This window comes from Euprymna scolopes, chromosome 14, assembly GCF_053919585.1.
Source record: "Euprymna scolopes isolate OS-2025 chromosome 14, ASM5391958v1, whole genome shotgun sequence".
NCBI lineage: Eukaryota > Metazoa > Mollusca > Cephalopoda > Sepiida > Sepiolidae > Euprymna > Euprymna scolopes.
Window position 1 is genome coordinate 60,836,547 of NC_136495.1, and position 26,936 is coordinate 60,863,482.

The 26,936-nt window shown below is 34.3% G+C and overlaps 1 protein-coding gene across 5 annotated transcripts in view; it reads left to right on the plus strand.

Annotated features, from left to right (window-relative positions):
• The window catches only part of LOC145293042 (leucine-rich repeat-containing protein 56-like), a 252,031-nt gene extending 225,484 nt beyond the window's left edge, over nucleotides 1–26,547 (plus strand). For 4 of the 5 annotated variants that reach the window (XM_080139348.1, XM_080139349.1, XM_080139347.1 and 1 more), the window contains one exon: nucleotides 3,700–4,368. In XM_080139348.1, coding sequence (XP_079995474.1) covers nucleotides 3,700–3,904 — 205 coding nt within the window. In that variant the 3' untranslated portion in view covers nucleotides 3,905–4,368. Of the gene's footprint in view, nucleotides 1–3,699; nucleotides 4,369–26,443 lie in introns of those variants that run through there. The other variant, XR_013869644.1, reaches the window with a different exon arrangement.
• The last annotated feature ends 389 nt before the right edge of the window (nucleotides 26,548–26,936 follow it).

The window sequence follows — 26,936 nt, forward strand, 5'->3', positions numbered from 1 at the left end:
TTAGATCCATGTCCAAGGAACCTATATCTAAAATTTCAAATGTTTAGACCCAAAATTGTCGGAGGAATTTGGTAGAGTTCTCAAAGGTCAAATCGTTAAACTTTTACTCCTTAACAGCCAAATTTCTGGCCGAAAACAGATTACAAAGATTTTCTCAAATCTCAGGACCCTGTGTATCAAATTTTGAGTTTGTAGACTGAAAATTGACACAGTTATTGCGTAGGGAAATATACACACACACACACACACACACACACACACACACACACACACACACACACACACACACACACACACACACACACACACACATGCATACACGCACTTTCACTTTTATAGATACTAGCATTTCAGCCCGGCGTTTCCTGGGTGTTTGGAGGTGTATGTTGAGCAAAAAAAAGAAACGGTCAATTTTTTTAACTTTGACCCCTATTATGCCCCCTTAACATTTATTGTTTTCGGCTCAAATCAAGTTATTAAGGTAGATCCATGTCCAACGAGCCTATATCTAAAATTTCAAGTGTTTAGACCCAAAATTGTCGGAGGAGTTTGGTAGAGTTCTCAAAGGTCAAATTGTTGAACTTTGACCCCTTAACAGCCAAATTTCTGTCTGAAAACAGATTACAAAGATTTTCCCAAATCTCAGTACCGTGTATAGCAAATTTCGAGTCTGTAGACTTAAAATTGACAGAGTTATTGCGTAGGGAAATGTACACAGACACACACACAGACACAAACACAGACACATTCACTTTTATAGATATATAGACTAGCATTTCAGCCCGGCGTTGCCCGGGTGTTTGGATGTGTATGGTGAGCAAAAAGAATAAAAAAAAAGTGGTAGTAGGAAAGCAGGCTCGAGCCCGTACTGCGAACGAGGAAAAGAACAGGAAAAAAACCTGACGTCTTTGCTGTTACGACCACTGCCAAACCGTAAGTGACATAGGTTAAAATTAAGGCTAAATAATTGAAAGGAGAGGATGACTTTCAAAAATATTGGTGGAAAAAGCAAACCCCCGGTAGAAAAGTGCCCAGTTGAAGGTAAAGATATTAATATTTCTAGCCAAATTTTCGATATTTGTCGTCTTAAAGGTTGAACTTCAAAACAATACTGATCTTGTAAAAATCTGTCGCCTCTGTCAAAAGTTTTAGGCAGACATGCAAACATACATACATACATTTATATATTGGTAACTAAAAATTTTCGACCCAAATTGATTAAAAAGCTTGCTGTATTTCTGAATACTCTTTATGTAAAATTTCAAATGTTTAGACCAGAAATTGTCTGAGTAATTTGGTAGAGACTGCAAAGATCAATTTTTTTTTTTTACTTTGACCCCTATTATGCCCCCTTAACATTTATTGTTTTCGGCTCAAATCAAGTTATTAAGTTAGAACCTATATCTAAAATTTCAAGTGTTTAGACCCAAAATTGTCGGAGGAGTTTGGTAGAGTTCTCAAAGGTCAAATCGTTAAACTTTGACCCCTTAACAGCCAAATTTCTGGCCGAAAACGGATTACAAAGATTTTCCCAAATCTCAGTACACTGTATATCAAATTTTGAGTCTGTAGACTTAAAATTGCATAGGGAAATGTACACAGACACACACAGATACGTTCATTTTTATAGATATATCAATAGATAGATAAATAAATAAATAACTTCAATTCCTTCAACTATAATCGAAACCAAAACCAAAACTTATGAAGAATTCTTGGTAAAATTATTTATTAGAAGAAATGGAAGCACACAACAATTATTAAAAGACAGGAAAAGAAATATGTAAGATTGACACACAAAATAATATATAGATTAAAAAAAATTATTTTTTCTTATCTACATTTTTGTAGTGTGCAATTATTGAAACTGCCTAAATTAAACTTAAAATGTTATTTATGAATATTTAGTACAAGAGAAACAGCATATTCTACATCATGTTTTGTGCTGGAGATAATTTAGGTTGCTAGAAGCAGCAGCAAAAGTAAATGTTTTATTTATCAATTCTCCATTTGATAAAAAGCTCAAATCAGCAGTTTTTTTCACTCAAAGAATATTCAGTCCCGAAATTTGATGTGTACTATAAAAACCCAAACAGTATTTTCCTTTTTCTTTCATGTTTTTATTTTCACAGATAACGCCCATGGGTACAACACATTCTTCCTAGGTATCTTGGAGCAAAAGGCCCTCAGCAAGTAGCGCACACAAACTACTAAACATAGCAGCAGCATATACACACACTGCTAACCAGACTCTAACACTCAAGTTTGTACATATACGGTCTCATTGGCAAAATAGGGATGCTAATATATACACACATCTACATGCCTATCTGATTTACACACATGTGAATACACACGGTGCTAGCCAAAATGAACATATCTACTCAATTTCTTCTTGCATGCTAAACTACTCTATCACTCACAAAATGCATCCATTTGCAAGAGTTTATTTTGCATTTTCTTAATAATGGTATAATGGGAAGAGTGTTTGCTAATGGGCAGGGAAACTCGGTTGAATTATACCAAAATCTAAACATGATACTTGATCCCCCCTGGCTGAACGCTCAGCATTGTAAAGGGAGGATCAAGGTCAAGTGGAATAATCCTGGGAATAGAATAGCACCCTCCTCTACACCTTGGTATAGCAGCTAATGAAAAGGGAGCTTTTGGGTCGCCGTTGACTATAGTCGGACACTTAGCTTAACAATATTATGTTTATGAATTTTTGTTAGATGATGGCTGATAATTTGGATCATTTGGATTACTGTTCTCATTTTGAATGTTATTCTCACAATGTTTTGGCCGATGTAATCTCCAACATTGTACCGATGTATCTTGTCAGACTCAGAAATATTTCTATCGAACTCGGGAATCTGTATGGTGTAGTAAGTGAAAAGATATTTGAAAAAGGGGAGAAGAGACTGGTGTACCGTTAATATGGGTTTTATTAACTAACAAAGAATACACGTGCTGCGGTTCTCGTACAATGTTCCTATTTATTTGCCTCTCCACGAGGGAAGATTTAGACACAAGGTCGGTTTTTAATCTGAGGGAAAATCCAGCTCCCCAAAATGGGGCACTCTGGATTACAATGTTATCATGGCGGAATGGCTTCTTCTGACCAAGGGGAATAACCTATGGCATTTTTTTATCGTTAGGGGTCTTTAGAATAAATAATGCTAGAGGGGCAGGGGGACAAGGGTAATTTAAAACTATAACATATGAAATTTTGGAACTGCTTTTTAAATCTACAAGGACCCGTGGTGTAATGTATAAAATACTAAGTAAAATTCAGTTTAAAGTGACACCATCTGGAGGTTGAAGGTTTAGTCCTTAATGTGGGCAATACTAAGTGCGAAGAGAACTGGGACCTTTGAAGAGGTTTATTGCCACTCAAATTCCAGTGAAGATCAATGGCTGCTGCTAGCAAGAAATTACTTAGGACTTCTACTCGGCCATAACCTATGGAATGAAAGCATGCTATTCTCATTCAATTTCCCTGGCGACACTTAGACAAATGCCAGTGCTTCGTCTATTCATCCTTTGAAACCACAGCAAAAAAATGTGTTTTGGTTGATCTGTTTGGAAAAAGTTAATCATTTTGTTAATTCTTTGTGAAAAGAAAAACAAAAAGTTGCATTCAAAAGAACTTCATTTGAATTTGTATTTCTTTTTTTTTTTTTTTTTTTTTTTTTACAGTGATTCTGCCTTCGTTTTAACTGCCAAAAAGCCGATCATCAAAGAGCAGATAACTCCTGCTGGGCAGAGGCTATCATCAGATACGAAAACATTTCCTCGTCCTTTCTTGGTTGGGTCGGCTACGAATAGGATACAGATCCCATCATTGTTACCTTCATTACCAAGCTTGAAAAGTGGATCAACTTTGCAGAAAAAGAAATCTTAACAGAAAAATATATTTAAAAAATGATATTCATCCAATTTTTTTTTATTCCAAAAACAACATGTAAATATTAATCTTGTTTTGGTATTTTTTCATCAAATTTCTCTATATTTTATTCAATCTTTTCTTAATCTACTAGAAGAGGTACCTGACATTGATTATGTCAAAATAAGTAAAAAAAAAAGAGAGAGAATGCAACTAAATAAATATATAAACGCAAAGTTTTCAGAATTGTTTTTTATATTTTGAAAACAGGCGTTTTGTTTCTGAAGTTTTAAGATGAGGATTGATAATTTGTATTTGTATTATTTGTATTACGATTCACAATGTTTCGGTCGATGTAACTTCCGACCTTCTTCAGGTGTATCTTGTCGAACTTGAGAATCTTTCTATCGAACTTGAGAATCTGCATGGAATTTCAAAGAACAAAGACAATTATCAAAACTTTGTGCTTATGTTTCCATTTATTTATTTATTTTTTTTTTTTCAACATTTTACCCTATTTTGACACATCCTGGGCAACACCAGGTCTCACTACTAATCTCTCTCACTCTCTCTCATATATATATTGGTGATAGATTTTAATATATTAAATTTTTGGATAAAAGATATTTAAAAAGATATATATATATATTTTAATGGTGGATGTTCCGACAAACTACAGGCCCTTGTACCCCCTCGACGTAAATACCCCCAACAAACCTAACAAGCAGCAAAGTCCCACCCCTACACAGTAGAAATCCCTAGATGTAAGAAAGCCTTCTACGCTAATAGTCTCTTCCTCCAAATTGCTAGACTTTGGAATTTCTTTCTGGGTTCCTGCTTCCCCACCTGTACTGACATGCAGAAGTTCAAGTGTAATGTGAACAGACATCTTGCTGCTGAACTCCCTATATAGTATCCCTGCAACTTATGTTCCTGATAGTAGCCCCTACATCAAAGTGACATTGTGCCTTGTTTGGGGTGAAAATAAGTCACGTTTGATTAAATACGACAGAGTTTTATTTCTTCATTATTTCTCTGTTGATTTTCTCGATCAGTCAAGCATTTTTCCTCATTTCAGTTGGAAAGTTGTGATTTTTTTTTTTTTGTCAGCCATTTTCCTCTTGCGCTTTCGATCATTGATCGTCGTCAGGAGCAATTTTATTGTTGTTCAAGGGGCTTTTTTCTGGTGCCTTTTTAAATGTAATACATTTTATTTTTTTTGGTTTTTATTGATTGGTTCAAGTTTATTTATTTAGCAGATCGAGAAAATCAACAGAAAAATAAAGAAGAAAGAAAACTGTCGTATTTAATCGAATGTGCCTCGATAATGACTTGTTGCCAATATGTACCGATAAAAGTGAGAATGCGTTCGTGAGGACACTTCTCAACCTATATACTCAACGAATTTTTGATCTACAGAATTAAAATTTGATATATAAGGTATTCAGGCATGTGGAAAAATTTTAATCATCTATCCAGAAAAAAGAGCTGCCAAGAGATCAAAATTGAAGAATTGATATGTAGGGGGTGGGTCATCGGAGTTTAATCTGTTTGCCAACTGTTTCACGACTGCACTTGTGTAAATCGTTCACATTATATTAAGAATAAGTAAGTTTGAAAACACTTTTTAAAGATCATGTCAAGCTGGCCTAATGGTTATAGTACTTGACTCACTGTCTTTAGGTTTTGGTTTCAATCACAGCTTGAGTATTTTTTTTTTTTGTACTAACAAGAAGTGAACTATTTAGAAAAAACATTCTGCTTTCTGTTTGAATTCAAATGTAATATTTATGTATATTTTGGTCTGCTAATATATATATATTTTCTTTTCTAAACAGTAATCCACATTTTAAAAATAAGAAAAATAATATTTGTCTACGTCTAAACAAAATATGGGCTATTTTCTAAGGAAAAAATCTTCATTTGTGAAGATACTACTAAATCGTTTTATCATTTAAAAAAATCACCAAGAAATCTACATGAGTTTATAAACGATAAAAATAAACAGTAAAATTATCTAGGACTTAGTAGCTTAACAGTCAATGCACCGAACTGTAATACATATGTTCTGGGGTTCGATTCCTAGAGAGAGACAGTGAAGCTACGCCGAGGAGAGGTAGAACCTCGAAACATGTATGCGTAGATTACAGTTTAAAAAAAAAAATTAATAAAAATATTATTTGTCTACGTCCAAATAAAATAAGAGTGATTTTCCAAAGAAAAAAATCTTCAAGGTGAAGATGCTATTAACCATATTATCGTTTAAAAAAATCAACAAGAAATATATATATATATATATATATATATATATATATATATATATATATATATGCATATATCTCCTATATAATAATTTGACTGCAGAAATTCCCCTCTTTACCAAAGTATCGTTGGTTTGCCACCCCAGATACCACATACGACTTTAATACATCTAGCCTATTAGTCATTATTATATGTAACTTTCGACCACCATTACAGACACATTCAGCTATGATATTAAAATGCTACATTCCATCCGGTGAGCATCACCATCACAATTGCAATGTCTTAAAAGAAAGGAATCCCTACTTTTCTGTCTAGATATTTATATCTACAGAGAAAAGTACTTGTCACTGGGTCCTAGATGTCTACCACCTCTACCAGTTGTCACTGAGTCCTATATATCTACCACTTCTACGAGTTGTCACCGGGTCCTGTTCTATATTTTACACCTATAGTGTGATTGCACCCTCTGTAACTAGCTAAGACAAACATAGACATGACATATTCTTTCCGATTTCCAAATACTAAATAATAATGGCTCCCTAGCAATATTCCACCTTTTCTAATTAGCTGAGACCGGACATTCTCATATTCCAGAATGAAACTAATTCCTACATAAACAAACACTTCTAAAAGTTTACAAAAATGGCGTCACTTTCCATATTAGGCACTAACACTAAAAAAAAAAATGAAATACAAACATTTTAGCTACTCATAAACAAACACTTAAATACTGATAACCTTAATTACTGAAACCAACATGCACAAGTAAACAACTTTATATGCATAACGTCTTTCCCATCTTTGCTTGAATGTCCGGAAGGCTCACAAAAATGTAAACAAAACAGTGGTTCGGGAATGTAAACATGTACAAAGTACCAATTAAAAACTGGCCCTGAAAAAAAAAATATTTTCCTGGTTTTACTAAATATGTACGACTAAATATTATGTATCATCAATGTACGACTAATTGCCGCTGCTGCTGATTAAAACGACTTCAACACAGGCAATCGACTGGGTCCATCCGCGTAAAATATCGTAAAAAAAAAATGATAAAGCAAATTTACTCAGAAGTTTCGAGAAGTTATTTTTGGCAAATATCTTTTTAAGTGCATACCTAAACAGATATTTACTAAAGAAAACTCTCAATTTTTATTAAATATTCCCTTTTACATGAGCAATCTACTGAGTCAATCACTGTAAATAATATTATTAAAATAAACAATAACACTTTAGTCACAGTCGCGATTATTTTTGGCAAATTATTAAAGACTGAGACTTTTCCAACCTAGTGTACCATATTTAAATTTTTTTTAAATCTTTGTAAAAAATAATTAAATAAATAAATATGTTTATTTCTTTATTATTGAAATAAAAACAAAACGAATTTAGTCACAGTCACAATTTTCAGTGGAGAAATTTCTTTTTTTTTTTTTGCAAATTAAATTTTACAAGTGACCGTTTTTTAATTTTTATTTACATATACAGTGAAAATCTAAAACTTCTGTTTTTACTTTCTATTATTATTCTTATGGAATATTTTTCATAATTTTATCAATTAATACTGATTTATGCATTCCCTTAAATGCTTTTTTTAGATTCAAACACTACCTGCATCCATGAGCATTTACACAAGTGTAGTCTATTCGATTTTCATATGTAGAACCAACCTGCTGCACACTTACATGCAACGAATGCAAATGTTGCTAATCAGACATTCTGATCAATGACATGCTGCAGATTCCAGGTGCAGTTTTTAGTCATAATTTATGTCACGTACCATAATAACATAAACGCATACATTGCATGAGCCGTAATATACTGTAATAATGTGAATGCATGCATTAAGTGCCATTAAATGGTTTCATTAAAGTTGTGATTAAATTGTTAAAACTTGTTGAACTTAAGGGAGAACAACATATTGTAAACACTACATTTCTAACCTACAAAAAACTGTCATATCATAATCGAATACATTATATCTTAGGCCTATAGCCATGTCTTGAGAGTGAACATTGCAAGAGCTATTCCAATTATTATTAATCCTCCCATTGAAAAACCGTGCATGTGCTTACATGCTGGAAAACACACTGCAATGGGGTTTGGAAGGAGTGTGATTAATTACTAGGATTACCGGTATACACAGAGTGCACAAACAAAATAACGTTTTCTATGTTATGATCGAGCATCGAGTCAGTCTTTAACAATATTTCCAAAAACATTACCTATGTATAAGTCAACACCCCAAAAATAACTTTAAAATCGTCTCCCAGAAATTCGACTTATACACAAGTATATACGGTAACTTATTAGAGTCATTTGTTTTTTAGTGTTAATTTAGTGTTAATTTGAATTACTTTGTAATTCAATAAAAGCAAATTCAGTTAATTACAAAGGGGGTTGAGGGTGGGGAGGGATTAAGTTGAAAAATAGATAAGTTTTGTTAAGAAAAATGCCACATATATTTTGTTCAACTATTTATCTTGGTTTCACCATTTTGTAACCACGTCAGAGGGGAGATTGCACAGTCCCGTGTCATGGAATCAATTAGTGTAACCAGGCCATTGCCAGTCCCGAAAAACAGACTAACCCTGTCCCCGTAGCTACACCTTTATTTTTGTCTAGTGATGGACCCTTCAAAATGCGACCAGACACTGGTCACAGGAAATCACAAAACATGCACGACCCTAAGTCTGTGTGGCAATACCTTTAACATGCTGGTTGGTCGTTTGTTGTCAGATGCTGTGGTTGAAATCTTTCCTTCCAGCTGCACTGATCAGCAGACATGGGCCTCTTGCAGCTGTAGTTCGGGCATCAGGTTTCCGGGTAGATTTGGAAATTAACTGGATTATTTTCTACAATCAAGACAATAATCAATGATAACTTCGGAGTTCATATTTTTTTATAAAGGAAAATAATTATAGTATTAAATAATTTCAAATATACTTCGTGCAAAAGTGTAATGTGTTGTAATGTAATGAAGACGTAAGCAGAAAGACCTTTTTCCAAGTCTTTATTTAACTGAATTTTAAAAGTGGCCAGGAATGCATGTTAATAAAATTAAAAAAAAAAAAAAAAGAAAGTATTCAAATTAGAAAATAAAGAAAAAGCAAACAGCAAGATCACGTGAAAGGAGATATGCAAATAAAGAGAAGTTATTATTAGACATTTATAACAAAAGCAAAGTTAAATTCAGACATTTTCTGATGCAGGTTTTCGAGTTAATTTGATTTTCATTACAAAATTCCAAACAATGTTTGTCTGTCTACTCAGCCGGTCATGGGGAAAAGTCTTTCTTTCCACTTTACTCTTTTAATCTTTGGGTTAGAGCCCAAAAGCTGACATTTGCTCTCTTCAAGGCCAACAAGCAAATCTCTTCTATCAGCTAAAAACAAAATGGCTTTTTATGGAAACAACAGTTTCCCCCTCTGTCGTTTGGAGATTAGCATTTCTCTCTCTTGAACCCCTTTTTTTCTCTTTTCCTTCTCTTTTTCTTTGTTCTAAAGAAATTTTATTATCAGACTATGCCAGAGGTCTGCCATCCAGCCAAACAAACATGACAATCTTTCACAGTGTGTTATCAAAACTAAATCATTGAATAGAAAACAAAGCTCGTTTAAAATCATTTTCCAATATAAACAATTGTCTATTCGGTAACACTCTGTTGACATCTGCCAGGGTCATTTCAAAGGCTGCTACCCCCGATTATCATTGAGTTGTCTATTTTTCTGAGATTTTTGAAAAATACATATTTTGTCATTCTTCGAGCAGTCTGGATTTTTTTTAACCACGTGTCAAACATGCATGACCGACTACCACTCGAGTTTTTGACTCGTAAGGTTAACGAATTTTGCCTAAGCTATAAATGGTGTTATAATTTCAGTCTTTTCCGCATAGCTTACAACCTTATTAAATGCTGATATACTTAAAAAATAATGGTAATATGAGGTTAATGGCAAGAGTAAAAAAGGGTCACCTTATTCCTGAATAACGCTGAATGTGCCTATATCAATATTCAGAAAATTATTATGCAAAAGTGGGATCATATTTACCGCCCTCCCCATGAGAGTTAGATATGAGACAAGGTCGAGATTAATGGTGGGTAGGTGATAAGTACCAGAAGGGCACCCACTGAATGGCATTTCCTGGTATTCGCTTCTCAGGTGATAAACCAATCCCCCTTCTAAAAAAAGGAGATAATGCATGGGAGGATGACCTCTTAGCACTGAGCAAACCAAGGATATTTCTAGTGCTCGGATGATTAATCAGAATCGAGAATCGGAAAAATTAGGACTTTTTTTTTTTTTTTTTTTTTAAATCAGAATTAGAAAAATTTTAATCTTATTTCCTGTTCCAAAAATAATTTTTTAATTTTTTTTCTTGGCAATAAAAATGAAGGAACATTATGTATTTATTTATTAGAAAATTGTTTATTAACAACGAACTAATGCAAATCAGCTTTATTTTAAAAGATAAATAAATATTTAGCTGTTTCACAATTTTTAATAAATTACAAAGAAAACGATTAAGGAAAGATATCTAGAAAAATATACTCATGTAATATATGGCCCCTGCCCTGAGTTTATTTTTTACATTTGTGAAAATATATATAGACATTGCACGGGTGTTACAATAATTTGAAAATTAAAAAAAACAACAAATCTCTAATTAAATATGTAGAAAATTAAAAAGAATTGGCAATTGTATCGGGATCAGGAATTTAGAACATAATTGATAATTGTTTTGAAATCAGAAAAAATTTTGTAATCGCCCCTCCACTAGTAGTTCCCCACTTTTTGTTGTAGCAAGGTAAGACATGAACTTAGTTTAATGTGAGAGGAAATCCAGTTCCCTCAAAGGGCCAATATAAAAGGTTATAAAAATAAACGTGATTGGACCTGTTCACATTCTCTGGTAATAAACCAATCTCCTCTTCAAGGAGGAAGGAATATTTCCTAGGAGGATGACCTAAGACTGAACCAAACTAAACCATGCTCCACTCGGACAAAAGGGTGAGATTGCTAAGCAAGCCAAACCCTAGACTCAAAACATGCCATATAAAAGCAGTACAACTCCTGCACTCTAATCTTAAACCGAGGACAGGAAAAAAGTGCTTTCTTTAGCTATTGCCAATGTAAATGGGATGTTTAATTTATTACTAATGGAAATTTGGTATCTGTCTATTCGAAGTTAAAATTAGAATATTACTTTTATTAATTGATATCATTGGAGCGCAGAGTGGAACAAGTGTTAGTGTGATTTTAAGAGTTAGGAATGGATAAAGTAAGTTCAGGGAACTTCTGCCATTACTGAATTTTTGAGATGAGGATTGATTATCTATATATTAATAGGATGGCGTTTGTGTTATTTCTTTTGTGTGTCACGCTTACATCCGAGTGATTGTGGTTTAATTGTTATGAACTTCCATTTCTTGTAATAAATAATTTTACCAAGAATTCTTCATAAGTTTTGGTTTCGGTTTCGATTATAACTGAAGGAACTCAAGTTATATATATTTCTTTTTTTTTTTTTTTCATAAGTTTTTATTTCGGTTTCGATTCAAGCTGATGCACCCCAGTCATATGGGTATATTATTTTTTTTTAATATTTTTGAAATCGCAACTTTATAATATATAAAGATCAAGAGAACATTAACTTTATAATAATATATATATATATATACGAAATCTGCAAGAATTAAAATATCATATTTAAGCGTACTTTATGACTGGGCTACGCCGGGTGTCCTTGCTAGCTTAGATAAATACTTTTGCATTTTTAACAAAAGAGCTACAATAAATCGAAGTGTAGTATCTGTTCTTCAGATGCTGCACTTCAATTTCTTGTTCTCTGTCAGTGGAGGAGAAATCCTTCACGACTGAGACAATTTTTATTTTTGTTCCTTTTCTCCACGTTAAAAAACGACCCTGGTGTCTAACTCTGTCCCGTGGGGAGGCATTGTAAATAGGTACAATAATATCAGAGCGTCTCCATTTACGCTGAACATCTACAGAATGCTGACATCGATATATTACATATGAATGAGTCCCCCCCGTGGAATTTCCACAGGTCCCACTATTCCTATTATTTGTATTAAAAGGAATTGTGTAACACTCAATTTTCTGCAATACTTGTAAACATTGGATACATAAGAAGTGGAGATGGTCGGTTGAGGAAGGAGAATCGGGCAAAGTGTGAAAGAAGTCTAAAGCAACAGGGGAGAAAACTCAGATATGGACAAAATGTTTTGTGTGTAGAATGAATTTATTGAAGTTGTTCAGAAATGTTGTTATATTGGTGATACAATTGGAACACAGGGTGGAGCAGGTGCTAATGTGATTGCAAGTGTTAGGAGTGGATGATGTATGAAAGTGAAATCTGACCAGTGATTGTTATGAGAAAATGCTTTGTGTGGAGAGAAATTATATGATAATGATACAGTGAATGTGTAATGTGAGTGTTAAAGGCATGCTTAGGCTTACGAGGGAGCGTTCAACAAGTAATGCCTCTGACCCACTTCTCGTAGCAGTAGAACAACAAAACTTGGCACAGTTATTAGTCTTTCTTTACATGAGAACAGTGGCGGCTCGTGCCTGAGATTATTGGGGGTGCTGCTGCTTCAAAAAATTATGTATTTTTTAATATCGTGTAAAAGAAATTCGAATATATAAGTAAATATTTGATCAAATAATAAACAAACATTTAAATAAATATTCAAATATATAACACAGGCAAATAATCAATCACACATGGATAATCCGCAAACATTTTTATTAAAAATATTTTTTAAATTGTGTACACTTTACAGAATAATAAAAATAATATATACATTTATTCCTTTTAAACTTTTCAGATTAAATAAAAGTTTGCGTCTTTTTTTGTTTTTTGTATTTTTTTTTTGTATATTTTTTCAAACAAACGAAAAACATTTTTAAGAATACATTTTATTTACAATTTTTTAATAACTTATTTTTTTTATAAAAACAAAATAAAGAAAAACTTTGAAATTTAGGAGTGTACTATTTGAAAATAGCGTTTTATTTAATAACAGTTTTATTTCCAAAATTTATTTTAAAAAATGTATTTATAACAAAACGTATTAAAAAAACTAGATTGTTGCGGCATTCATCCTGGGTTATTTGAGCCAGCTCTTTCCAACAAGTTCGCCATGTCCTGAACACTGGCTAACCAAGCACGGTGATCCAAGGTTGCTTTCATTATGAGTGTAAGCCATTCTCTGTTCTAGCAACGAATGTAAAGATGAGGATGCAGAATCAGTTCAGCATCCTTTTCACTGTCCTGAGCCAGGTTTTGAGTTGGTTTCCACAACGTTTCTTCCAGCCTAGTGGTGGTGCTGGCTCAATGACTTCATAGGTGAAGTTACCTGGTTGTCATCAAAAAGCATGGGTGTCATTGAAGGGCATGGCTGAACCACCAACGGCGTCTGGCAAGAAGAGATTTTTGGAGGGAATGGATCTTGTAGTGTGCGAATTGTACTATTGCGGATAAACTGTTGACAGCAGACACAGAGAATGTGGAGTTGACAAAGATGGCCAACTACCTCCAGTTTGCATAGGTCACTTCCCTGCATGGGCCAAATCTCGCAGCCATAAATAAGAATAGTGTGGACAATGGCTTGGTAGATACTGATTTTAGTGTTTAGACTTATTTCTTTTGGAGACCAGAGCCGCAATCAAAGTTGACAGAAGGTGGTGTGAACATTGCTGATACGGTCGAGGATGTCTTCCTCCCTTTGGCATGTTAAGGTGATGATAGTCAAGATATTTCAATTGATCAACCTTTTCAAGTATTTCTGTGTTGAGGACAACCGGATGTTTTTCATTTGGGAGAAGATTTGCTGTCAGTAACTTTATCTTATTGGTGTTATTTATGCATGTTGTGTACAGGAGCATTGTCTTGCAAGACTTTTGCTGATTTTACTCTGTCTCTTGCTTTTGCTGATTTTACCCTGTCTCTTGCTTTTGCTGATTTTACTCTGTCTCTTGCTTTTGCTGATTTTACCCTGTCTCTTGCTTTTGCTGATTTTACCCTGTCTCTTGCTTTTGCTGATTTTACCCTGTCTCTTGCTTTTGCTGATTTTACCCTGTCTCTTGCTTTTGCTGATTTTACTCTGTCTCTTGCTTTTGCTGATTTTACTCTGTCTCTTGCTTTTGCTGATTTTACTCTGTCTCTTGCTTCTGCTGATTTTACCCTGTCTCTTGCTTTTGCTGATTCTACCCTGTCTCTTGCTTTTGCTGATTTTACTCTGTCTCTTGCTTTTGCTGATTTTACCCTGTCTCTTGCTTTTGCTGATTTTACTCTGTCTCTTGCTTTTGCTGATTTTACCCTGTCTCTTGCTTTTGCTGATTTTACCCGGTCTCTTGCTTTTGCTGATTTTACCCTGTCTCTTGCTTTTGCTGATTTTACCCTGTCTCTTGCTTTTGCTGATTTTACCCTGTCTCTTGCTTTTGCTGATTTTACCCTGTCTCTTGCTTTTGCTGATTTTACTCTGTCTCTTGCTTTTGCTGATTTTACTCTGTCTCTTGCTTTTGCTGATTTTACTCTGTCTCTTGCTTTTGCTGATTTTACCCTGTCTCTTGCTTTTGCTGATTTTACCCTGTCTCTTGCTTTTGCTGATTCTACCCTGTCTCTTGCTTTTGCTGATTTTACTCTGTCTCTTGCTTTTGCTGATTTTACTCTGTCTCTTGCTTTTGCTGATTCTACCCTGTCTCTTGCTTTTGCTGATTTTACTCTGTCTCTTGCTTTTGCTGATTTTACCCTGTCTCTTGCTTTTGCTGATTTTACTCTGTCTCTTGCTTTTGCTGATTCTACCCTGTCTCTTGCTTTTGCTGATTTTATCCTGTCTCTTGCTTTTGCTGATTCTACCCTGTCTCTTGCTTTTGCTGATTTTACCCTGTCTCTTGCTTTTGCTGATTTTACCCTGTCTCTTGCTTTTGCTGATTTTACTCTGTCTCTTGCTTTTGCTGATTTTACTCTGTCTCTTGCTTTTGCTGATTTTACTCTGTCTCTTGCTTTTGCTGATTTTACCCTGTCTCTTGCTTTTGCTGATTTTACTCTGTCTCTTGCTTTTGCTGATTCTACCCTGTCTCTTGCTTTTGCTGATTTTACTCTGTCTCATGCTTTTGCTGATTTTACCCTGTCTCTTGCTTTTGCTGATTTTACCCTGTCTCTTGCTTTTGCTGATTCTACCCTGTCTCTTGCTTTTGCTGATTTTACTCTGTCTCTTGCTTTTGCCGATTTTACTCTGTCTCTTGCTTTTGCTGATTTTACCCTGTCTCTTGCTTTTGCTGATTTTACCCTGTCTCTTGCTTTTGCTGATTTTACTCTGTCTCTTGCTTTTGCTGATTTTACCCTGTCTCTTGCTTTTGCTGATTCTACCCTGTCTCTTGCTTTTGCTGATTTTACTCTGTCTCTTGCTTTTGCTGATTCTACCCTGTCTCTTGCTTTTGCTGATTTTACTCTGTCTCTTGCTTTTGCTGATTTTACTCTGTCTCTTGCTTTTGCTGATTTTACCCTGTCTCTTGCTTTTGCTGATTCTACCCTGTCTCTTGCTTTTGCTGATTTTACCCTGTCTCTTGCTTTTGCTGATTTTACTCTGTCTCTTGCTTTTGCTGATTTTACTCTGTCTCTTGCTTTTGCTGATTTTACTCTGTCTCTTGCTTTTGCTGATTTTACTCTGTCTCTTGCTTTTGCTGATTTTACCCTGTCTCTTGCTTTTGCTGATTTTACCCTGTCTCTTGCTTTTGCTGATTTTACTCTGTCTCTTGCTTTTGCTGATTTTACTCTGTCTCTTGCTTTTGCTGATTTTACCCTGTCTCTTGCTTTTGCTGATTTTACTCTGTCTCTTGCTTTTGCTGATTTTACCCTGTCTCTTGCTTTTGCTGATTCTACCCTGTCTCTTGCTTTTGCTGATTTTACTCTGTCTCTTGCTTTTGCTGATTTTACCCTGTCTCTTGCTTTTGCTGATTTTACCCTGTCTCTTGCTTTTGCTGATTCTACCCTGTCTCTTGCTTTTGCTGATTTTACTCTGTCTCTTGCTTTTGCTGATTTTACTCTGTCTCTTGCTTTTGCTGATTTTACCCTGTCTCTTGCTTTTGCTGATTCTACCCTGTCTCTTGCTTTTGCTGATTTTACTCTGTCTCTTGCTTTTGCTGATTTTACTCTGTCTCTTGCTTTTGCTGATTCTACCCTGTCTCTTGCTTTTGCTGATTTTACTCTGTCTCTTGCTTTTGCTGATTTTACTCTGTCTCTTGCTTTTGCTGATTCTACCCTGTCTCTTGCTTTTGCTGATTTTACTCTGTCTCTTGCTTTTGCTGATTTTACTCTGTCTCTTGCTTTTGCTGATTCTACCCTGTCTCTTGCTTTTGCTGATTTTACTCTGTCTCTTGCTTTTGCTGATTTTACTCTGTCTCTTGCTTTTGCTGATTCTACCCTGTCTCTTGCTTTTGCTGATTTTACTCTGTCTCTTGCTTTTGCTGATTTTACTCTGTCTCTTGCTTTTGCTGATTCTACCCTGTCTCTTGCTTTTGCTGATTTTACTCTGTCTCTTGCTTTTGCTGATTCTACCCTGTCTCTTGCTTTTGCTGATTTTACTCTGTCTCTTGCTTTTGCTGATTTTACCCTGTCTCTTGCTTTTGCTGATTCTACCCTGTCTCTTGCTTTTGCTGATTTTACTCTGTCTCTTGCTTTTGCTGATTTTACTCTGTCTCTTGCTTTTGCTGATTTTACCCTGTCTCTTGCTTTTGCTGATTTTACCCTGTCTCTTGCTTTTGCTGATTTTACTCTGTCTCTTGCTTTTGCTGATTTTACCCTGTCTCTTGCTTTTGCTGATTTTACCCTGTCTCTTGCTTTTGCTGATTTTACTCTGTCTCTTGCTTTTGCTGATTTTACCCTGTCTCTTGCTTTTGCTGATTTTACCCTGTCTCTTGCTTTTGCTGATTCTACCCTGTCTCTTGCTTTTGCTGATTCTACCCTGTCTCTTGCTTTTGCTGATTTTACTCTGTCTCTTGCTTTTGCTGATTTTACTCTGTCTCTTGCTTTTGCTGATTTTACCCTGTCTCTTGCTTTTGCTGATTCTACCCTGTCTCTTGCTTTTGCTGATTTTACTCTGTCTCTTGCTTTTGCTGATTTTACTCTGTCTCTTGCTTTTGCTGATTTTACCCTGTCTCTTGCTTTTGCTGATTTTACTCTGTCTCTTGCTTTTGCTGATTTTTCCCTGTCTCTTGCTTTTGCTGATTTTACCCTGTCTCTTGCTTTTGCTGATTTTACCCTGTCTCTTGTATTTGATAGCTTCTTTTAATTTTCTAAAAAATGAAGCATAATTGTCGCACCAGGGAATTTGTCATCACTACTTTGTCCCAGAACATTGTGAGCATGGCCTTGTCAACAGAGGTCTGCACCCTTGCCTTTGTTGCAGATGAGTCCAAATGCTTCCACTACATTGATTGGGCTATGGTCTCTGCATCAGTGATAGATCTAGGTTTCATCCTATGTTATCAGTCTTTTGAAAAAAACTCTGATTCCCCTTCTTGGCACATCTCCAAATTCATCATCAAGCACTCGACATGTTCTCACTTCAGAAAATTTGTCAGTAACATGGGAATATATCTGGCAGACACCTTTGCATACGTAAATAGTCATGAATGATAGTTTCCACAGACCCTGTAATTATCTTGCCTTCTTTGGTCATTTGGTGAATAGTCACATGTTGATCTTCCAAAATTGCAGCCTCAACTTGACTGAAAGATGCCTCACCAACAGCCAGGTCTAGGAGCTGTTTCCACAGATTTTCTGCCATGTTTGCATTCACGATGCTTGTGTTTTTTAAGGTCATATGATGGGGTATCATTACCATGCATTTATTTCATTTCATCAAAAGTTTCTGTGGTGTGCGTCCTTTCAAATACAAAAACCAGATCAATACACGACATTCAACCGGCTGCATTTCACACCAGACTCAGTTCAAACATGTGTAGATTAAAAACCACAATTAGTTTACCATATAACCCATAAAGATATAAATCATTGCATTTCAGCTAGATCAGGTAACTAGAAGTGGGTCAGGGGCATTACTTATTGAACACCTTGTGTAATTCTGATGATCTCAGAGAAAGATTAAATCTGAGCAGTGTAGGGAGATTTTTTTTTTTTTTTACACAGGCATCACCATATTATCAAGGCCAAGAGGCCACTCAAGGATAAGGGTTAAAGAGTGTACAGTAGAAATTGGACAATATAGTAATCATTAGTAATGAAAATTCGGTAAATTTGATAACTTATATGGAACGGCTCATCAAGAACTTATTTACGTTAGACTTGAAGACAACCATATTGTAGTCAGCCAGAAAGCAGGAAAACGGAAGACAATTCCACAGGCGTGCAGTTCTAAGAAAGAAGCTTTGTTCATGGAATCTACGTTTAGGTTTAGGCACAGATAAAGAGTGGGGGGAATTATTGATAGTGTTTTCAGCTAGACGAGTGTTTCTTGTGAAAGTTAGGCGAGGGGGGGACCATAGACTGAAGCTGAGTCGAACACTTTCCATGAAAATAACGATACATCAGAGACAAACTCGCAACATCTCTTCTGTGAGATAGAGGTTGCAAGGAAGAGAAAAAGACATCTCCTAGATGTATGTCCATTGTTTTTAGGTGCAGGATTGTCAGTATTTAGGTGTTTAGCAAATCGTTGCATAAACATTCAGACTTTGTTTTTAATAGACAACTAGAAATTGTGAATCTTGCCATTTTATTGTTTTTGAAATTTTAGAAAAACCAATAATATAAAAAATCATTTTTTTTTTTTCTGAGACTTTCGGTGTAATACACCTTTTTCACAGAAGACTGTTGGTTTTATGTTTTTTTCTTTTTATTTCGCTTGTGGTATGAACCCTGAAGCTCAACCCCTTGTGGAGAGGGGAAAAAGAATACACTCGGTGTTATTGAAAGTTATTGTCAATCTGAATTAGATGTCTGTATTTGTATGGTGATGGGAAGGTTAATTAGAAGGAATTTAGTCACATCTTTGAAAACATTATTTCGTAAAATTAATATTGAAATTTTAGAAAACCAAATAATGTCAAAAATATTTTATTAAATAATTAAAATCGTTTTTCTTTTTTTTTTTTTCTGAGATTTTTGGTGTAATACATCTTTTTCAAAGAAGGCTGTTGGTTTTATGTCCCCCCCTCTCTATTTTGTTCGTGGTATTAACCCCGATGGGTCATTTCGTCATGGAGAGAAAAGAAAAAATATTTTAATCATTTAATAAAATATTTTTTTAAATTATTAAATAAAATTTCAAATTACCTTATCAAGTATTGTTTTGAAAGATATGATCAAACTCCTTCTATTGTTTTATTTTTTATAAACATATACTAGCAAGCTGCTCGGTATTGCCCAGTCGTAAAATATGCTTAAATATGATATTTTGATTAATGGAGATTTCGTATTTATTATTATATTATATTAGACCCAATACATAGTAATGATTTAAAAATTTAAAAAAATAAATGACTCATGCACCTCCGAGAATCGAAACCAAAATGCTTAGCTTACAATTTACGTTTTCCTTTGACGCTAATGCCTGAGCTATGAAGGCATGTTTTCTGCAACGCTAACAATTAAAACATGAACCAATAGCTATTATGTTACGCATGCATATTCGTAATGCCATCATTCGACCTTCACCTGCCAAGTTCCATTTTTTTAATTTTCACACTTCTGCACTGATTTTCCCTGGCTAAAACCCAAATATAAAGTTTTGCATAGGTTCGAATACCCTATATATTAAGTTTCATATCTGTAAACCAAAAGCTGACAGAGAAGTTTGGTAAGCACAATTGTTCAAACAAATATATGTATGCATACATAATTATACATAGAAAGTTTTGTGTTTACTATAGCCTTTTTACGCAAATATTATGCAAGTATAAATCATGTAGAATATTTGCATGCATATAATTACACGTAATAGTTAACTAAAGATGATCATTCCATAATAAACCCGAAAAAAAAACTAATAGTGAATTAATTAAAATGAATGCACAAAAGAATATGCAAATTAGCTAGATCTTTTGCAAATGAATGCAATTCCACAACCCATATATAACAAAGTTGTATTTTCTTTTTAAATAAATAGAAAAAAAGGGTTTTTAATATGAATATCAATGCACAAAAAATACCCAAATTTATAGGAGTATATATAAGCAATTACTTTGTGTAGAAATTTATGAGAAATTGTCATCAATGAATGATGAAGAAAATGAAAATTCTGCATCCCTCCACAGTCTGCACATTGCCCAATCCAGACATAGATATTTGTACTCCATAACATTTCATTATAAAACTTTTCCAAATTGAATTTTAATGTTGAAGAGTTGAACTGCTCATCTTAATATGCGTCTACACTACTAACACAGTTTTAAACTCGTTTAATGAAAACCACAGTAAATGATTTTCCCTTCTGGTGCTACTTTGTAATTCAATAAAAACAAATTCAGTTAATTTCAAAAGGGTGGGGAGGAATTAAGTTGAAAAATAAATCGATAAATTTTGTTAAGAAAAATGCCACATATATTTCAATTATTTATCTTGGTTTCACCATTTTGTAACCATATCAAAGGGAGGATCGCACAATCCTGTGTCACGGGATCAATTTGTGTAACCTGGCCATTGCCAGTCCCGAAAAACAGGCTAACCTTGTCCCCGTAGTTACACCTTTATCTTCATCTAGTGATGGACTGTTCAAAATGCGACCAGACACTTACTGGTCACTGGAAATCACCGCTCTGATGCTCAGAGCACACAAAACATGCACGACCCAGTGTGGCAATACCTTTAACATGCTGGTTGGCCGTTTGTTGGCTGATATCTCTGAAGATATCGGTTTCCTAACCTAAAATGCATCAAACATTGGTGTTATTATTTTGTTTTTTTTCCCTTTGAAAAACCCAATCATTTTCTGCAAAGCCAAAAACAGAAACAGCAATTTTTCTCTACAGAACAATCAAACTAAACACCATGAATAAATATTTGATTAGATAAAGAACTTGAAGCATAAAATCTTTTTTGAAAATGATTGGACCCAAAATGAGTTGATATGCCATAAAACAAAACAACCAGACCAAACACCATGAATAAATATTTGAAGATATAAACACCTTGAAGCATAAGATATTTTTTTCCAAAATTACTAGATTCGGCATTAAATAAACTCAAAGCGGTTGATATGCCATAAAATAAAACAACCAAACCAAACTTCTGTATACCTGGAACTAACAGAACTTCCATTAACGGAACACAGTGCTTCCCAACTGACTTCATCAAGATCATATCCAAGCAAACAAATTTTTGTTGAGCCATCGTCTTAAATAATCAAATTCTGACCAATTTCAACCGTCCTCTTTAATCCACATGTTGTTTGTCTCACTGTCCACCTGACAAACTCATTAATCCTTATCCTTTAGAAGCCTTTGGGTCTTAATAAACAGTGACTTACTAGTAAAAAAAAAAAAATCAATGGAATCAAACTTTTGAATGTTTCAAACATATATTTAGCTGATGTTGAAGCATTTCTTCTAACAAATACCCCGGATATCTTAGCACTAAGTGAGACAAACCTACACTACTCCATCCCCTCTAACTACTTTAACATGCCTGGATATCTCCCACACTGCCGTAAGGACTCTGACAGACACATGCACAGACTTGGAGTTTACATTCGTAATACCCTTCCCTTGACTAGAGAAACAAACCTAGAATCGGATGATCAAGCCTTTATATGCTTTAGACTGAACATGCAACACAACATTAGCTACTTTTATTTCCTCTACCGCTCTCCCTCGACCCAGGACTGCACTATAATAAACAAAGTTTCTGACAGCATAGACACAGCACTCTCCCTCTACACTAGCGCACAAATACATGTATTTGGTGACTTTAATGTCCACCACAAAAACTGGCTTGGATTCTCTACTTACACAGATGCAGCGGGCAGCACAACTCATAGCTTCTCTATATCTCACTCCCAATCACAAATGGTTACGTTTCCAACCTGTTTCCCTGACCAGGAAGAACAACACGCATCGCTTCTAGATCTGTTTTTGACCGCAGTTCCCGATGATTGTATAACGAATGCCGACAGCCCACTTGGGAACGCTGATCATGCAGTGATAATGGTTGAAATCACCCTAAACTCTAGAGCCAAAACTGAAGAATCAGTGCTCAAAACAACGAGATATTATAAAAAGGCTGACTGGGAAGCCATCAGAGATCTTATCAGAGATGCCCCATGGGGAAATATTTTTTCTCTTCCTGCTGAACAGTGCGCAAATGAGACCACTGAATGGTTCAAAACAGCAATGGAAGTGCATGTTCCCATGCAGAAATTTTATAGCAAGTCCCACTCTCCCCAATGGTTTACTTCGACTTGTGCAACTGCCAGAGTGGTAGTACCTGTTAGGGTCCCAACTATAGGTTAAATAGAAGCAAACTTGAAAAAACAAAAAATTCTATTAAAAAATTTTTCTTCAAAATCACCGAATTCGGCATTAAATACCTGAAAAGGGTTGATATGCCGTAAAACCAAAACAACCAACCAACCGATCCTTGTGTTACATCATCCTACCATGGGGGGGGGGATAAATATCGAGTGAAATTCGAAAATTAAAAGTGCGGTAGAGTTAGTCCCTCTTCCCCCTGCTCGTTATAATGTCTAAAAATGATTGAAATTTAGTTAAGTTTGGTGAATTTGTTATTTGCAGAGAATTTAAATTCCTTTCGGATTAATTTTAAAACATGTTCAGTGTAGAGTTTAATCATCTTCACGAATCCCATGGAACACACGATGTTAAGTCTTCTGTGAATTTTTTTTTCTTCTTTAGAAGCATTATATTGTCACGCATTTTTTCTATCTACGCAAAAAATTTCTAATCGTTCTGAAGAGTATATGCACGAAAAGAGGCAGTATTGACATATTAATAACCATTTGTTTCTACATAACAAAACGGAATTGCAAAAAAATGTACCAAAATTTTAACATGCTGGAGGAGCTGTTTTGCATGAAAAATGAATATTTGGATCTTGGAATGTAACTACATTTTATGTATGTTCTGTTATTATATTTAACATATATTGAGCTTCTAAACGAAAAGTATTGGTATGCACAAACAGTGAAATATAATTGAAAAAACATATTTTACTAAAACAATATATATATTCATAATCATTCACAGAGAGACTGTTCCATTGTATCAAAGCTCTTCAGTGCGGCTAGACCAGCAACTGCTTCAAGCTGGGATTGAAACTAAACCACATAGATGACAGTTGGTATATATATATATATATATATATATATATATATAAAAAGTGAACGTGCCTGTGTGTGTGTGTCTGTGTGTGTACATTTCCCTATGCAATAACTCTGTCAATTTTAAGTCTACAGACTCGAAATTTGATATACAGGGTACTGAGATTCGGGAAAATCTTTGTGATCGGTTTTCGGACAGAAATTTGGCTGTTAAGGGGTCAAAGTTCAACGATTGACCTTTGAGAACTCTACCAAACTCCTCCGACAATTTTGGGTCAAAACACTTGAAATTTTAGATATAGGTTCCTTGGACATGGATCTAACTTAATAACTTGATTTGAGCCCCAAACAATAAATGTTAAGGGGTCATAATTAGAGTCAAAGTTAAAAAAAATTTGACCTCTGCCAAATTACTCAGACAATTTCTGGTCTAAACATTTGAAAGATTATTCAGAGATAGGGCAAGGCTTTCAATCGGTTTGGGTCGAAAATGTTTAGTTACCAACATATAAATGTATGTATGTATATTTGCATGTCTGCCTGAAATTTTTGACAGAGGCGACGGATTTTACCAAGATCAATATCGTTTTAAAGTTCGACCTTTCAGACGATAAATATCGAAAAATTGGCTAAAATGATTAATATAGGCACCGCCAAAAATGGCCGAAAAATCAAGTTGTTGTTGTTTTTTAAAACGAAATTACATTTATTAAAATCCATTATTTCTGAGTAACTTTTTTTTTCCAGAAAGATAAAACCTTGAATTTTATCATATAGAAAACAGAATAATGTAAAACTTTTTCTACTATTTTTAATTAAATTTTAAATGTTAAATTTTCCCAAAAAGTTAATAACTGACATTTTTTGTCTTGCACAAAAAACGTACATAAATATTAAAAAAAAAGGTTTTTGAAATAATTAATTTATTTATTTGTTGTCTAAGATTTAGGATGATTTTCTATGAGAATATGCAAAAATATTATAATATAAGTACCTGGATTTCAAATAATTCCACTTATTCATATAGGCAACTAGTTACTTCACGTCGATCTAGAGTCGATCAACAATGTTTACGTTTGTATTTGATAAAAAGCAAACTATGGAAGACCAAATAGGCCAAAAAAAAACTTATTTTTCAGTGACGAAAATTTCAATATATTATTAACGCTGAGGCTGGCCAGTACCAGATGGGTGACCATTTGTATGAGTTTGGTTTTTAATGTGCATGTGTGTGGGGGCCAGGCTCCCCAAAATGGGGGGGGGGGAATTTAAAGCAGAATAAAAAAAATTTATTTCAGCGCGTTCGGTCCACCATAGTCGAAAGGCGGCAAACGTTTTCAAACGGGATCGAAAAAATGATGCTATTTTTAACACAAAGGTCACAATATTTATGGATTTTTTTTTTGTATCGATTCTTAAAAGCATGCCTGTTTAATAATGGTAATGCATTATTCGGCTCGCTAAAAAAGAATTGTTAATTTATTTATCAAAGATTTTAAAATAGCTTTTTTCGTATAAATATTAAAAAAATTTTTTGTTTGTTTAACTTAAATTAATTATTTTACTTAACATATTCACCGAATTTCACACTTCAAAACTCAAAAGCGGGATAATTAAACACAATCGAAGTTCTGATATTCAGACATCAAAAGAAGGTATGCAAACAATTTTTTTTTTTTTTTTAATCTATAATTCTGTCCCTTACAACAACACAATATGTTGTTTTCAGTTTCAGATGATTATTTTAAGCATATTTGGAACCCCCTCAAAACAAGGGGGGGGGGTTGTAAACAAAAAATATATATATATAAATATCGTTTATGAAAAATAAGTACACTGTTATAAAGTTCATTCTTCTCTTAATAATCGCTGAAAATTTCGTATTGATCGGATAATTACCTGATTTTTGGTAGATTTTTAAAAAGACGGTCCGTCAAAAAGTACTTACCTGCCTCCCCCCCCCAGTTTTGGCGGTGCCTACATTAATATTTTCACTTTCAACTGGGCACTTTTCTACGGGGGGGGGGTCACTTTTTTCGCCGATATTTTTTAAAGTCATCCTCTCCTTTCGATTGTCTAGCCTTAATAAAAACATAAGTCACTTCCGGTTTGGTGGTGGTCGTAACAGCAAAGACGTCAGGTTTTTTCCGTTCTTTTCCTCATTTGCATTACGGGTTCGAGCCTGCCTTCCTCCTACCATTTTATTTATTATTTTTTTCTTTTGCTTCTCAACAAATATACACCTCCAAACACCCGAGCAACGCCGAGCTGAAATGCTAGTATATATATATATATATATATATATATATATATATATATATATATTAGTATATAAATATATTATAGCAAAATTAGCTACACAAAATCATTTGTATTTTATCCCGAAAATGCAGGGATTTACATTCTATAATCCCTTTCATAAGCAAGCAGTGTCCAATCAAACACTGACTAATGAAGGTCCGTAATTCTGTTTCAGCACATTCAGCATTTTTCACTATAAAAGAGCAGAATCCATCAACAAAGACACAAAGACATTCCGCACTTTTCCTTGAACGGCTACTTATCGTAAAACATATCATCATTTTTGACAACTTTGAACAACTTTTATAATTTTGCTTTTTACTGAAAATTTAAAAAATTCAGCGGGGGACAAATTTATTAAAATGTTGCAGTCTAAGGGAGAGCATTCATTTAATTATGACATTTGAATTATCTCCCTTATATTCCAACTTACAAATTTTGTTAGTTCAAACGGTTATTTTTCCTCCATTATCACTCAAACTTAGCAGACATAAATTGTAAAATGTATAATAAAGTTATTAATGAATGACGCGGAAATATATATTCTGTTTTTCGCAACAGTCAATCAATGTTTTGGAGTAAATTTGTAGATTAAGTTCTTCTTTACTTATCTTTCCCTCAGCTAATAAATAAATAAAATATAAATAAAGATCTTACATTTTTTTTAGGCAATTATGTGCGGTGATCCAGAAAACCCTGGGAAAAAATTATTTGGTGATGTTACAGTTTTTCATCCAAAATGTCGGACGACTGTGGCGTCAATTAATCGTATGATACTTTAAAAGCGGTGCTTCAATGAAGCACCGCTTTTAAAGTATCTGCTTCATTGCTTTGAACGTTTGTACCTGAGTTTGAAAAAAAAAAAAAATAAATAAAAATAAATAAATAAAAAGAAAAAAACCCTTTAAATTAGAAAATCTTTTTTTCCTCAATTTTATTGTAAAAATAAAATCAGTGCTTTATAAACATTATTTTTTTATCAAAATATTTTTTTTCAGATGAAAACCTCTTTCCCACAGAAGAGACGTTGCGAGCCTGTCTTTACTCTATCGTTATTTTCATTGTAAATGCTCGTCTGAGCTCCAATCTATGATCCCCCTTTGCCAAACTTTCATAAAAAAATACTCGACTAGCTACACCCACTATCAACAATTTTCCCCA